The following is a 15,176-nucleotide window of genomic DNA, read 5'->3' as shown; positions in this document are numbered from 1 at the left end:
CCCCGGCCACCTCCGACGTCACCCCCGCACGGTACTACCACACTCTTGCTCCCCTCTAGTTCATACTACCTCAAACTTGTAAACATGCACAATCATATTTGGTTAGTTTGTCATATGATGTTGTCATGAGTGTTGATCCCCTGAACATGAGCTAATTAGTTTTTGTCATATGAACTTGGTTAATTTGTCATATGAGATGTTGCCATGTAATATTCGGTTCAAACATTAAACGCGAGCTAAATTTTTTCAGAGGAATTTGTCTCGACGTCGACGATGCCCATCCCGCATCCTCGTCGTCCAGTAGGTGGCGACCACGTGCTTGATAGGCTCCAACATGTGCGGGACTGGGTTTCGCCGGGCTGGCACTGGGAGGTGCTATCTTCCGGGGGTCGCACCTTGGTGCGGAATCCGGGTCTCATCGTTGACCCGGAGCTTCTTTGGTGGCGGTCGCGCGAGCCATTATCGGTGACGAGGGAGCCTGCCCCCACGAAGGTGGTACGTCGTCGTGTCAGGGAGGAGGACGAACACGTCTATGGCTACATGGCTGCGTTGGATGCCAAGTTCTTCAATACCTGTCAGGTTCTTCACGGACATTACCCGAGTCATGATCCGGTGATGGTTCCTTATCTTTGGGTTGCCACCGCTTGCACCGTGAGATGTCAGCTGGATTATTAGTATGAGTTATATGAGTATGAGTTATATGAATGTGAGCTATATGAGTATGAGTTATATGAATATGATCTATATGAGTATGAGTTATATAAGTATGAGCTATATGAGTATGAGCTATATGAATATGAGTTATATGGGTATGAGCTGTATGAGTATGAGTTATATGAGTTATATGAGTTGTTAAATGAGTATGAGTTATATGAATATGAGTTATATGAGCTGTTATGTGATGATGCATTCTGAATACTGTTAATATTGTCGATGATGATGCGTTTTGGTAGTAAACGTTAGCAGTAGCGCTGGAAAATATTAGCAGCAGCGCTGCTTAGCAGCAACGCTTTCTGTGATCAAGCGCTGCTACTAAACTTACCAGTAGCGCTGCCTGTATCTGCGCTACTGCTAGTTTTTAGTTGTAGCGCGATAGCAGTAGCGCGTGGACCAGCGCTACTGCTAATAATATAACCAGCGCTACTAGTAGGGTTTTCCCTAGTAGTGCTACCTCAGCGGCGACCGGATCGACATTATGAAGGACGGAGCTAGCCCTCGGATATAAACACGATGGAGCCGAACGAGCTCCGCTTACTATTATGTTTATGTTATATGTAATATTATGGATTAAAAAAAATTAATTTTTAATATTTAATTATAAAATGCATTATTTAATAGACAGACGGATTTACATAGTAGATGTTCTTGTTTCCGGTGCAAATCCATTTACTCAAGTGGCCCGTAGCGTTACACGATTGCACAGTCGCCGCCGCCGCCTCAGATCGACCGGCAAAGGCAACGAGCCGCCGCACCACTCACCAGTACCCGAGCGTAACGCGCGAGAAGCGGCGCCGCCTCGTGCGGGAGCGGGGACTCAGATAGCCATCGCGATGAGGTCCGCCGCGTGGCACGCCCTGCTCCCGTCACTAGTGCCTGCCAACCCCGGCATCTTCTTCCTCCGCAGCCAGCCCGGGCGGTTCTTGTCACACGCTCACGGCTTGCGGCCGTGTCGCGCTGCGAGCTCTCTGCCCCCCGGGGAGTATCTTCCTCCCTTGTTTAGGTGAGCGGATTCAGATATCTAAGGCACTAGGGGTTGGTCGATGTACCTGGCCATGGTCGGAGCTGACTGATGCTTGTTTTCTTGCCCCCACCCCCCTGCTCCTGCAGCGTGGCGCCGATGATGGACTGGACAGACAATCACTACAGGACGCTCGCGCGGCTGATATCGAGGCACGCCTGGTTATATACAGAGATGGTGGTCGCCGAGACTATTGTGCATCAGAAAGATAAGTTGGTGAGTTAGCCACTTTTGGTCTTTCTTGGTCCGGTGCCATTAAGCTTGAGTGCTTTGGGATAGTAACTGATTTCATTTAACCTGACTAGATATTTTGATTCATGTGGATTAGAATTGTTGGCATTGATTGTGTTAGAGTATAGTATATAATATAGCCATGTACTCCTTTGTATTTATCCCATTGTATAAGTTTTTTTGTGTGCATATAGTCCACGCCTGTACATGTATATATATTGGCCTATGGCCTCATGAAAATACAAGTTGCATATTCCTAACATGGTATTAGAGCCCAGGTTCTTTTTTGCACGCGCAACTCGTGCTCTTTCCGATCCACAGCCGCAGCTGTCTCCTCTTCCCGAGTCCTGTTCGATCCCGTGCCTGAGTCCCGCTGGAACTCGAGGCCAGGTGCGCTCACATCTCGGGCTCTCGTCATATGGAGAGCATCCGCCTCTCAAGATCTCGTCTGCCCCCGTCGATCTGGTGCTGGATTGGTTCCTCAAGTCCGCCCCCGTCGATCTGGTGCTGGATTGGTTCCTCAGGTCCGCCCCCGTCGATCTCTGGTGCTCGCAAGATCTGTCCGCCCTCATCTCCGGCCCGGACTTCGTCGCTCTCTCTATGGCCTTAAGCAAGCCCCGCGCGCCTGGTTTGAGCGATTTGCCTCTGTGGTAACTGCTGCTGGTTTTTCAGCCAGTGCTCATGATCCAGCATTGTTTGTCCACCTTTCTCCTCGTGGTCGGACTCTTCTTCTTCTCTATGTTGATGACATGATCATCACTGGTGATGACCCCTAGTATATTACCTTTGTAAAGGCCCGTCTTAGTGAGCAGTTTTTTATGTCTGATCTTGGACCTCTTCGTTACTTTCTTGGGATTGAAATCTCTTCTACCTCTGATGGCTTTTTTATATCCCAGGAAAAGTATATTCAGGATATTCTTGCTCGTGCTGCTCTTACTGACGAGCGCATTGTTGAGACTCCCATGGAGCTCAATGTTCACGTTCGTGATACTGATGGTGACCCCCTGCCTGACCCGACGCGTTATTGTCATCTTGTTGGCAGTCTTGTCTATCTAGCTGTCACTCGTCCGGATATCTCTTATCCAGTTCATATTCTGAGTCAGTTTGTCTCCGCTCCCACCTCGTTTCACTATAGTCACCTCCTTCGTGTTCTCCGATATCTTCGGGGCATGATTTTTCACCGTCTATTCTTTCCTCGCTCCAGTTCTTTACAACTTCAGGCCTATTCAGATGCTACGTGGGCTAGTGATCCTTCAGATCGCCCTTCACTTTCTGCTTACTGTGTTTTTCTTGGTGGTTCTCTCATTGCCTGGAAGATGAAGAAACTGACCACAGTTTCGCGTTCGAATGCAGAGGCTGAGTTGCGAGTGATGGCTCTTTTGACAGCAGAGGTGACTTGGTTACGGTGGTTACTTCAGGATTTTGGTGTTTCTGTCACTACACCTACTCTGCTCTTATCTAACAGTACAGGTGCTATCAGCATTGCGCGCGATCCTGTGAAGCATGAGCTCACCAAGCACATTGGTGTTGATGCTTTTTTATGTGCGTGCTGGTGTGCAGGATCAGGTTATTGCTCTTTAGTATGTGCCTTCCGAGTTACAGTTGGCGGATTTCCTGCCGAAGGCCCAGTCTAGAGCGCAACATGACTTCTATCTCTCCAAACTCAGTATTATTCATCCAACATGAGTTTGAGGGCGGCGGGGGGGGGGGGGGTGTTAGAGTATATATAATATAGCCATGTACCCCTTTGTATTTATCCCATTGTATAAGGGGTTTTCTGCATATAGTCCACACCTGTACATGTATATATATCGGTCTATGGCCTCATGGGAATACAAGTTGCATATTCCTAACATATTGTACTAGTCGAGCTGCATCAAAGATGGCAGTAGTAACAAACGTAGGGTAACTGTCTCGCGCAAAAAATGTACGGTAACTGTTTCGCGCAAAAAATGTACAGTACAATGACATGAGCTTCCAATGAAAAGTGAAACATATTTGAGAACTGAAGGGAGAGGTTCTTGGAGAGGCGTGTAAATTAATGCACTGGAAAGTAACATATTAAACGCAGTTGTGCTGCATATTTCGTTCACTGGCGCCATGGTACAAGCCATGTTATGTTTGACCGTTAGCATGATCACGGATCAGGTAACACGCCAAACTCCACGACAACTCATACGAGAATAGTTACATCATCACCGTTTTCTTGACCACTTATCACCTAGCATGGCAAGCTCCTTGATCATAGAATTTTAAATTTGCACAAGAATTATTTTCTTATGGTCAATGGAGTTTGTGCAAGAAGTAGAGGCCAGTAATGTGACGTGCACAGATAGAGTTACTCACAACTCACAGGTAACAACTTATGTAGAGAGCGTGATGTTTATCTGTTATCTGTTACTAAAGAAAAACAGATGGTAGACTTGGACTGGTCATATGCTCTAGATAAGGTTATATCTACAATTTATTCAGAGGTAGTCAGCTATCGTATCCCCTAACCATTTTGAAGAGATTACAAGAGAATCACTCTTAAAATAATTGGTTAAGAATCTATACCTCTATACCTACTAATAAAGAGGCTATTGCTTCCGTCGGAAAACCCACGGAGGCATTTTTACAAAAAAGCCCCTGTAATTTTTGTTATTCAACCCGCGCTCCATCATTTATCTGGAACGCAAAAGGAAAAAACGATTCGCTGAAAAAATTATACCCGTACGCATCGCCTCCTCCCGTCGACCCTGGGCTACCCTGGTCTGTGCCCAGGCCGCCGCCACACCACTCGCCGCCGCGGCCGACCTCAACTGCCACCGTTGCCGATCTCAACCCACCCGCCTCCGCAGCCGTACCTCTCCCCGCTCACCGCCCCCGTTGCGGCGCTCGAGCGCATCGCGTCGACCCTGGTCCACCCTGGCCTGTGCCCAGGCCGCTGCCACACGACTCGCCACCGCGACCGACCTCAACCACCACCGTTGTCGATCTCAACCCACCCGCCTCCGCGGCCGTACCTCTGCCCGCTTGCTGCCCCCTTTTCGGCGCTCGAGCACAACTTCTGGATCAAATCAATGCGACAGCTACAGTGACTGAGATGATGCGTCTGTTCGATGCAGAACGGCGGCGGCGCGCGGATAAGGCGCGGCGGAGCGAAGTACTTGCAGGTGGAGGCGGGCCTCCATGGCTCACACGGGGAACTCCGAGGTTATGGCGCGGCAACGGCGACTCCTTATGGCCAGATAGAGACGCCTAACCCTTGCTCCCCTCATCGTATCCCCTCCTCCGGCAGGAACTCATCATCTGGTGAGATTCCCTCCCCATGCCTCTAACCGTGTGCCAAACACCGGCAAGAAATTTTGTTTTGTGGGGATTTGTTTGCTGATTAATGAATGTATTAAATGTAAGATTGTATTGTTGTAGAGACAGAGAATGGAACACCACCTTCAGTTTGTCATCTGATCCCACATTCTCTATCCCATGAGTGAAATAAGATAACAATCCATTGATCAATTCACGTAGCCTCTTTGTTTTGCTTTGCTTGTCCCACTCAATTCCTCATCATGGTGGAATTAACAATGGACGGGTTGATTTCTCAACAAAATAGGATAGGACCGACTACATTAGTTAGTTAGCTTATTATTTTAATAAATCAAAATGATTATAAAAAAATTAAAAGCGTGTGGTATTTTTTTTCTCCCGTTGCAACGCACGGGCCCTTTTGCTAGTATACACAATGCATCATACTCCCTCCTTTTCGGTTTATAGGGCTCAAATCTGAAATCTCATCAACCAAGGTGAATTGTGAATGGATGACACTAGTTTTAACTACACAATTAAATATTTCTCACATATTCAATTTCCAAGGCAATAAATGTAGCATCCTCCTTCTCATTGGACTTGGATAGTGGATGTAGAAAACGATGTATGCATAACCACTCATCTCCTTTCTCTAAACTCTATGTATTAAATATGGCTTGGGACTCAAAGCACTTTAACTCAATTAGACTCAAAATGAGCCTAATATAATGGAAATCTGAAAATTTTGAGATGAGCCCTATAAACCAGAAAGGAGGGAGTAGCTATGAGGATTTAACCTATCAGATTGTGTGCTTTATTCGGTAAATCTGGTTGCATTTAAGATTTAGTTATGTATATTCTCCAGTTTCGTTACGTGTGTACTAGTCGTGCGGTTCATGGATTCTTCTTAGACACTTGCAATTTTCAGCCCTGTTTTCACAGTACTTGATTTTGTGTAATATAGTTCCTCTGCTGTGCTTTTCAACATGCATTTAAAAAAAGAGAGCTATCTGAAGTATTTTTTTGTGTCAGTAACCAGAATCTATCTCATTGTGGAGTTGAACTTGACATGTCCATTGGGTTATTTAAGAACCAATGATGACATTCTGCTGAACCTCAGTACGTGCTGCATATTCTGTTTAGAAATCAGTTCGGTTAAACTTAAGACATCTAGTTTCAATCTGTATCTACATTCTTACACAAACTAGAGGATACCCCGCGTGTTGCTGTGGGAATTTGTTCATAAAAATTCGGGTTGATAATATGAGAACAAAATTTAAAATACATATGAGTTACTATATTTGATTATGCATAATTGTAACAATATTTATTGAGTCAAAGTAGAATAATTGAATGGAAAACATTTTCCCATGCATGATTGAATGTATTGTGTGTCTTTTCCCATGCATGATTGCATGTCGAGGTGGGCCTTATCCCATTCATTGTTGCATGGTGAGGTGGCATGCTTGCATGTTAGATAAATAAGTTAGTGGGGATGACTCTCTTAGGTATATAGGATTGGAGTAATCCTGAACAGTGAAACAAGATGACTTCACCTTCTGTCGGCTTTTCGTACAAATGAATATTGTTCAAGTCAAAAGTTCATGCAATGTCATCATGTAAAGTCTGATGAAGTCATATTCAAACCACTGGAAATACGATAAATGATCCTCCATTGTTTTTTACATGATAAGGCAGCAGTGGACTTCCTATGTGGTAGCTGATGTGTAGGAGCTACCTCAATTTGATAAACATGCTAGCAGTATTGATTGATACTAGAAGGGTTGGGCGCGCTTTTCTGCGCCGTTCGTGTTGTTGGATTTTCATATTTTTTTACTCCTCTGTTTCAAAATTTATGGTGATTAGTTTTTCGAGAAGACAAACCTCTTTAAGTTTGACCAAATTTGTAGGGAAATATATCAATATCCATAATATCAATTCGGTATCAGTAGATTCATCATGAAATGGATTTTCATATTTATTTAGTTAATATTGTGGATGTTGATATTTTTTGCTCTGAACTTGGTCAAAGTCAAAGAAATTTGGATTTTGAAAAAACTAATACCCCTTATATTTTGGAACTAAGGGAATATTTGGTTTGGCGAGTGGGGGAGATGATAGAGTGTGTTTTCTTTTTATTTATAATGTGGTGGTTTAGTGGGCCTTTCCCAGTGTGATTCTGTGTTATATGCCAATCAACTCATATTTGTGTGGGGAAATTTTCCGCGTCGGTGGTGCATGTACTTTATTTGTGCTACAAGCCTGCAACAAAATATGTTGGCGCTTCTTTCTTCTAGGTGATGAGAGGGTGCGCGGGATTGATATGTTTTTATAAGCCGGTGGATGCCGATTGATTTGAAAAAGTGTTGACCCGGTCAAAATGTGAACCAATTTGAAAATTGAATACCCCAATCGAATGGGCGAACTCCAAAATTACGGAGCATAGTGAATTAAAATAATTGAATACCCCAATCGAATGGGCGAACTCCAAAATTACGGAAGTCCTTCAGAAATTGTTGACCCGGTCAAAATTGGGTGATCCAATATTAAATTGAAGATCTCAACTGACTGTGAGGCCTCAGAAATTAGGGAGCATATATTGATTGATATTACTATGTAAACACTAATATGACTTGGTTTTCATTTGTATTTATTATTGCCATTTTTTTCTTCTGGAAATGAATGAATCAATAAAGTGGATCTACTCCATTTTGATATCATTATACACACCAATCATATGCCAAGTTGGTACTTAATTTTAATTTTCAAAATATGCAGGATAGATTTTTAGCATTTCCTGCTGAACAGCACCCTATTGTGTTACAACTTGGTGGAAGTAATCTTGACAATTTGGCAAAGGCAACTGAATTAGCAAGTGGTTATTCATATGATGAGATCAACCTGAAGTAACAGCCTCAGTCATGTCTCACCTGATTATACAGTACATTCTACAGTTTTGTATAATTTACAAATTCTCGTGGACTTTTGTGTTAGTTGTGGTTGCCCCAGCGGCAAAGTTGCTGGCCATGGTTGCTTCGGTGCTCGCTTAATGTATGATCCAGAGGTTTGCTTCATGAACTACAAAACCATGGTGTAATATAAATGCTAGCTCCTTTTGCTCCTGCATAAAACTTGATTTGGTTCCTGAAGTTTGTAGGGGATGCTATGTCAGCTATTGCTGCCAATTGTGATGTCCCTGTCAGTGTTAAATGCAGAATTGGAGTTGACGATCGTGACTCCTACGAAGAACTTTGTGAGATTACTTCAAAGTACCTCGATTTTCCATTAAAGTCTTCCAGATATTAGGAAATGAATTTGTGCCGCAATCGAATAATATGCTTTCGTAACTACAGAGAATAAGTAAACCTATAATATATGATCTTAAAAAAGAAGTAATCATGTGCTGAACATACATTTTTTCAGTGCTTTAGTTCTGGATTTTTTTATACATGTATAGTTAGCAAAACTTGTTTTATAGAGGATTATTATTGATCTTTCCAATTCTCTTTGGAAGTTCGTCTCTGTCTTGATGGTTACATATTTTCCCAAGTGCTGGGTGCGGACTGCTGACATATAGTGACATGTTCTTAATAAGTGCAATTAACTTGTTGTCACATTTCACTAGGTACATTTGTAGATAAGGTTGTTTCTAAGTCACCAACTAGGCATTTTATCATTCATGCTCGGAAAGCGTTGCTCAGTGGCCTCAGTCCTGCGGAGAATCGGACGGTTCCTCCTTTAAAGTATGTTTGCGCTTGATTCCATTTTCATTTTGCATGCAAAGATATCCATAGAATATATAGAATGGCAACACCAATATCCTTACAGCCTGGAAAACATATGCACAGACAGTAATAAATGGTTGACACTAAGAATTATGCACAGACAGTAATAAATGGTTGTGCGCTATGCTGATACTATTATGTGGTTCCAGCTTTGCTTGTAGAAATATTCATACTTAAATTTGTTGGTGCTTACATACCCGGACTGTATTATCAGTAATGAAAGTTTACTTCTGGGGATGGCTGAGTTCTGAATAGTTGATCCTGGCCTTTGTACCTCGTAATAGGTTGCTATGTTGGAATTCAGATTAGACTCGCCTTTATTAATGTTATGCTTCATTAATATTTCAATTTTTAATTTGCTGGCTATTTTTTTGGATATTGTTGCAGATATGAGTACTATTATGCTTTGTTGCGGGACTTCCCAGAGGTACACTTTACACTAAATGGAGGCTTAACGACTATTGAGCAAGTATGTTAACTTCTGTTTTTCTTTTACTGTGAAAATAGGTAACGATGGGAATGTCACATTATAATTGTTTTGCTGCAATTCTTAGAAGTTGGTATCTATATGACCACATTGAACGGTATGTTTATCAGTTCAGGTTGAGTCCAAGTTCACTTGGGGCAGCAAGGGTGGTGTTGTTGCCTTGTCGGGGTTTGGCTATGTGTCACTGAACCTGTCCAGTCCTCCAGGGTCTTCACATGAGCACCAAAACCTGACATGTCACTGCTGCCGTTTTTCTTGTCTGCGTTAGAGTCCCTATGACAGAGGTTGTGCGGCTGATTCCCTGGTAGATACTATCGTCACCAGCTCGTTGGTGTCATGCTTCGTAGACTAACTTGACCCCTATATTAGGACTTCTATCATGACGGCATGATCCCTCCTGCCTATATTAGGACTTCTACCATGACGGCATGACCCCTCCTGCACCTGCCCCCTCTGTCATACTGATTCTCCACAATAGGAGTACACAACATTGTGATTTAGCATGCCATGCTTTCTCTAACATTCATCTCTTCAATCTTCATGACTCGTGAACGTTTCTATGCTGGAGAATCATTTGTTGTTTTGTTATTGAAGTGGTTTGAGTTGGGTATATCTAAAGAGATACCAAGATAGCGAGTTATTGACATTTTGCATGGCTTAGTCGGGTTATTCTCCTACCGAGCACATTACTAACTAATTTATTAGGATTTGATTACTGTACAGTTTATCAGGATTAAACCATTTTGGTGTCTCAAACTTGAATCATTTATAACATTGCAGTAGCGAGTTGCACTGAAGACCTTCATTTGGCTGCAGGTTAGTGCATCCATAAGGCAAGGCGCCCATCGAGTTATGGTTGGTCGTGCTGCTTACAATAAGTATGAATTTCCATTTTGATTATAAAAAAAACCCTGTATTGATACTCAACTCTCATTTCATGCATCTCAATAGTTTTGAAAATCAAAGAGATTCAGAGTAACATATTAACACGGTCAAACAAAACCCCGAAGCTCATTTCTGGAGAACTGGAAAAAGGACCAGATCCACATCGTGTAGGAATGAAGGGATTGTCATCTTACACATGGGTCATGGCCATCTCCTCTGATCAAAATGGTCTGACTAGGACTCAACAACTATACTTGCGGGCTTTAGAAAAGGGTCAGGCCATGTTATGGATTGTACCTAACTAGGTGGCTATACTAGTCATAGATGATGAATCAGCTTGATAAGATGGTCATCTCAACTTATTCGCAATGTGCCTTCAACCTTAGCTGGTGAGATCTGCACCCCTCTAGCAATCAAGAGGTCAAGCTCGACTGACAATTCTGATAGACTCCTTCAATTTGTGTAGCACTGATAGCCAATCTGCGACAAGGTCCCCAATACCTAATTGTATTCAATGGCCAGTAACTTTTTTGTAATAATTGCTAAAACAGGAGGTCAGCAATGGTGCTCAAGTGAGAACACAGATTCCTAATACTTCGTGGTGAACAGACAGCCACCAATTCAGATCTTCATAATAGTGAAGATACTATTGTGAACTTCATTTTCTACTGAAATATATTTGCAACTTTCAACGTGATGGCTTCCATAGTTCCATTGCTTCAGGAACATTAAGCAAAATCATTATGTAGGTGCCGAACAGGGAATATACAAATATTCCTTCCGTTCCATAATCCTTGTCGTGGTTTTAGTTCAATAATTCTTGTCGTGGTTTTAGTTCAAATTGAACTAAAACCATGGCAAGAATTGTGGAGCTGAGGGAGTGACACATAATTTCAATTGCTTGTATACGGCACATATTATAATTCAATCAGCCCATCCAAAAAACAGAATACGGGGACCAAATGATAAGTGAAAGACCAATAACAAGGAAACTCTTTCGTTCTGATAAATTACCATTTTTTGCTACTTAAAGACTGTTGGTGAATGTGTTGGAAGGTCCATCCCCTCCCACCTTCATATCTAGCCTTAATATTTTTTCCAACAATCAACAGTAACTTCTAATGTTGACCCCATTTGTTATCGTTTTCCTTTTCTGACGGGAACTACGTTGGATGCTAATTCCAATGTCAGTTATTGTCCTAATAGTATTATGTTGGTGAATAAATGTTGCAGTCCATGGAATATGCTAGGGCACGTGGATAGTGAAATTTATGGCATGGCAACATCTTGCTCTTCGCGTCGCCAGGTTTAACATTAAGCAGAGTCGATTTTTTTTGTTTTATGACCTATTCTTCTATTGACTGAACTCTGCTTTAGATCCTTGAGAGCTACCAAGTTTATGGTGATTCTATAATTGGACAGTATGGCATCAGCAGGCCAAACGTGAGGCAACTTGTTAAGGTGTGAAGGTTCTTCTTTCCGCTTTCTGCTTTCATACAAAGAGTTGATCTACATTTAATGACACAGATAGCATAATTTTATGATCACGTGGAGCCAGGGGCGAACCACGTTAAGGTGAGTGGGGGCCCAGGCCCCCACTGAAAATTTGAAATTTCAATAAGATTTGCTTGTATTTTCAAAATATATGCTTAAACTCTCTGAATTTCTAGAGAATATGCCCCCACTCAATTAGTTTGCCCCACTTCATACACTTTCTAGGTCCGCTACTGCATGGAGCAGTGGTATTGATAGGAGCAAGGCTCCTACCAGGGCGTGGCCTTAGGTTATAGGGGTGGAAGGAGGGTTGGCGAGGCTGGGGGCGGGGCCGACGGCGCTGGTGCGCCGTGATCGCGCGAGGGGAAGGAGCCACTGCGGCGGCTAGGGTTTAGGGTTTCCCGGCAGAAGCCGAGCAAATAGGTTTGCTGCTTCTTAATCTCCCAAACAGGTCTTTACATGAGTATATATAATCTCATAGTTGCTGATAAAAATACGATAAGTGGGCCAAGCCCCTAGCTGCTATTAGGCCTAACTGCCCGTAGCCCGCCGGCGGCTATAATGCGCGCCGGTCATAACATCTCTCCCCGCCTGCGCAAACAACTCGTCCTCGAGCTGGAAGTCTGAAAAATGCTGGCGAAACTCCTCGAGCTGCTCCCAAGTGGCGTCCTCCTCCGGAAGGCCTTGCCACTGGATCAAAAGGCGCCAAACACCACGGCTCAGCTGGGCCTTCAACACCTTCTTTGGACCCGGAAGGAGACGGTCGTTGGCGGCTAGTGGAAGAGCCGGCGAAGTCGCTGGCGGGTCACCGCGAAAAGGCTTCAACAGCCCCACATGGAAGACGTCATGGATACGGGCGTCCGGCGGCAACTGGAGCCGGTAGGCGACGCTGCCGATGTGCTCCAACACCTGAAATGGTCCGGCGTAACGCGACCCGAGCTTGCGCTTGGCCCGTGGGTCAAGCGACTGTGTGGAGAGGTGGAGGAGCCGCAGCCACACCCGCTACTGCATGGAGCAATGGTATTGATAGGAGCAAGGCTCCTACCAGGGCGTGGCCTTAGGTTATAGGGGTGGAAGGAGGGTTGGCGCGGCTGGGGTGCGGCCGGCGGCGCTGAGGCGCAGTGATCGCGCGAGGGGAAGGAGCCATTGCGGCGGCTAGGGTTTCGGGTTTGCCGGCAGAAGCCGAGCAAATAGGTTTGCTACTTCTTAATCTCCAAAACATGTCTTTACATGAGTATACATAATCTCATAGCTGCGTATAAAAATACGATAAGTGGTCCAAGCCCCTAACTGCCCGTAGCCCGTCGGCGGTCATAACAGGTATTGAAGACTGGTTGTGCTATTTTATGCATGGTATTCTGTATTTTGTTGAAGTTCTCTTAATTTGAGGGCTTTAGTGCAGTCACTTTGTAATAATGTAATTCATTAGAAGTCGGTGTGCACAGTAGTGCACTGTGAAAGCATGAGTTTTCTAATTCGTTTGCTTCTATGCATTAAATAGCAGTGCATACCTTAAAATAAAAACAGAAAAAGAGAGAAAGTTGGTAAAAGACAGTGTGAACTTCTTGAAAGCATTTGCAATGGTAAAGAAAATTTATTTGTTAATCCTTGATTGTCAGCTGAAGGGGACAGCCTCTTGCAGAAATGTAGGGAAAGGCTGCGTACAATAGATCCAAAGTGGTCGGGCCCTTCCCTGGACCCTGCGCAAGCGGGAGCTACATGCACCGGGCTGTCCTTCTTTTAATCCTTGATTGTCAGCTGCTTAATCAAGATGTAGCAGTTTCAAGTGCTGCAATTCTTTTGTTTTATCACAATGATAGTAGTATTTTAGATTAAGCTGCTATGTCACCTGTATTAGCATTTTCATCATTTTGTACATGATAGTCCCTCCGTTCCTAAATATAAGTCTTTTTAGATATTTCATTAGGGGACTACATACGGAGCAAAATGAATGAATCTACGCTCTAAAATATGTCTATATACATCCGTATGTAGTCCTTTAGTGAAACCTCTAAAAAAGCTTATATTTAGGAACCGAGGGAGTATTATGCAAACACTTGGTTGTTCATTGATGACTGACAGAAGCACTTCTTTTGACACAGCCATTGTTACATTTGTTCCACTCAGAGCCTGGTAATAGTTTGTGGAAACGTAGGGCTGATTCTACGTTGCGCCATTGCAAGGTAAGCTATCAAAATGAGTAAACTCTTTGCTGGCCTTCTCTAATAATAGCAATATCCACACCGTAACACGTTCTGATGCTGCTCTAAGTAAAAAATGATGTTGTGCTTCTCAAACTTTAATAAACATCTGCATCGTTTTGACAAGACAACTGCGCCGTTTCTGAAATACTCCCTCCACCCCATAATATAACAGCGTTTTTGGCACTACACTAGTGTCAAGCATGCTTTTATATTATGGGACAGAGGGAGTACTTGTTTGGATCTTTAAATCATTTGCTGTGCTTTTTGGATGTGCAGACACTTGCACAGTTCTTGGAGGAAACTCTTGACGCCATTCCTGACTCTGTCCTTGACGCACCTGTATTGAGGGAGCCATCCAGGGAACAAGACTACTTCGCCCATGTGGATTCCTTATTGCCGCCAAGATACGCAACACTGGCCAATGGCAGCTATGAAAGCCCAGCACTTGTAACTGCATCCAGTTGAGCTTCCAGAGAAAAAGCTACTCCCTCTCATCCATATTAATTGGCGCCGCGCTCTAGTATAACTTTGTAGTTTTTCCCAACTGCAATTATTTAGGTATAGAGGGAGTAATATGGATTGGAGCGGGTAAAAGATAGGGAAAGCTGCATGCTGCCTTCAGTCATGTCGTCGATACTTTCTTCTTCTGGGATAACAAGCTACACATTACATTACTTAGGAAGAGGATTACAATAGTCTCGGCAAATACATTACGGAACTTATAAATCCCGAACTTGCCACGTTTTTGTCTAAGGGTTGCAGCCGTATTTTATTAGAAAGGAACAGAGCTCTTGTAAGGTTTTATAGTCTACTAGATGACCCGTTGCGCCGATGGCGCAAAGGGCTAGGGCAAACCAAGCATTCAAACCATGTGTGTTACAATATTTAGATGCCGCTTGGATCAAAAGGAAATAGATATTTAGGTATGAAGTTGATACATAGCATCATAAGAAAGACACGCGATCAATTTTCAATAACTAATTTACATTGCGTGTATCAAGAAAGCTACATAAGTAGAAATGCCCATAGATAGCTTCAATCATTTAGCCCGCGATGAGTAGTGA

The 15,176-nt window shown here is 43.4% G+C and overlaps 1 protein-coding gene across 1 annotated transcript; it reads left to right on the top strand.

The window, feature by feature from the left end:
- Positions 1-1,453: 1,453 nt before the first annotated feature.
- Positions 1,454-14,909, top strand: LOC123426401 (tRNA-dihydrouridine(20/20a) synthase-like). The gene is made up of 12 exons (XM_045110235.1): positions 1,454-1,720; positions 1,828-1,954; positions 8,036-8,163; positions 8,252-8,321; positions 8,415-8,526; positions 8,883-9,000; positions 9,430-9,469; positions 10,346-10,407; positions 11,648-11,720; positions 11,792-11,875; positions 14,011-14,091; positions 14,389-14,909. The coding sequence occupies exons 1-12, from the start codon at positions 1,551-1,553 to the stop codon at positions 14,575-14,577; spliced, it is 1,254 nt and encodes a 417-aa protein (XP_044966170.1). The 5' UTR covers positions 1,454-1,550; the 3' UTR covers positions 14,578-14,909.
- The last annotated feature ends 267 nt before the right edge of the window (positions 14,910-15,176 follow it).

The sequence above is a fragment of the Hordeum vulgare genome, chromosome 2H (assembly GCF_904849725.1).
Source record: "Hordeum vulgare subsp. vulgare chromosome 2H, MorexV3_pseudomolecules_assembly, whole genome shotgun sequence".
Classification (NCBI taxonomy): domain Eukaryota; kingdom Viridiplantae; phylum Streptophyta; class Magnoliopsida; order Poales; family Poaceae; genus Hordeum; species Hordeum vulgare.
Note: the sequence above shows the minus strand (reverse complement) of the source record. Positions and strands in the feature narration are given on the sequence as shown.

Bases quoted from the DNA above. Each gene is read 5' to 3' on its own strand.
- LOC123426401 (XM_045110235.1), top strand. From the start codon at position 1,551: ATGAGGTCCGCCGCGTGGCACGCCCTGCTCCCGTCACTAGTGCCTGCC. The intron at 1,721-1,827 runs GTGAGCGGATTC...CTGCTCCTGCAG, and splicing joins TATCTTCCTCCCTTGTTTAG to CGTGGCGCCGATGATGGACT. The intron at 8,322-8,414 runs GTTTGCTTCATG...TGAAGTTTGTAG, and splicing joins GCTTAATGTATGATCCAGAG to GGGATGCTATGTCAGCTATT.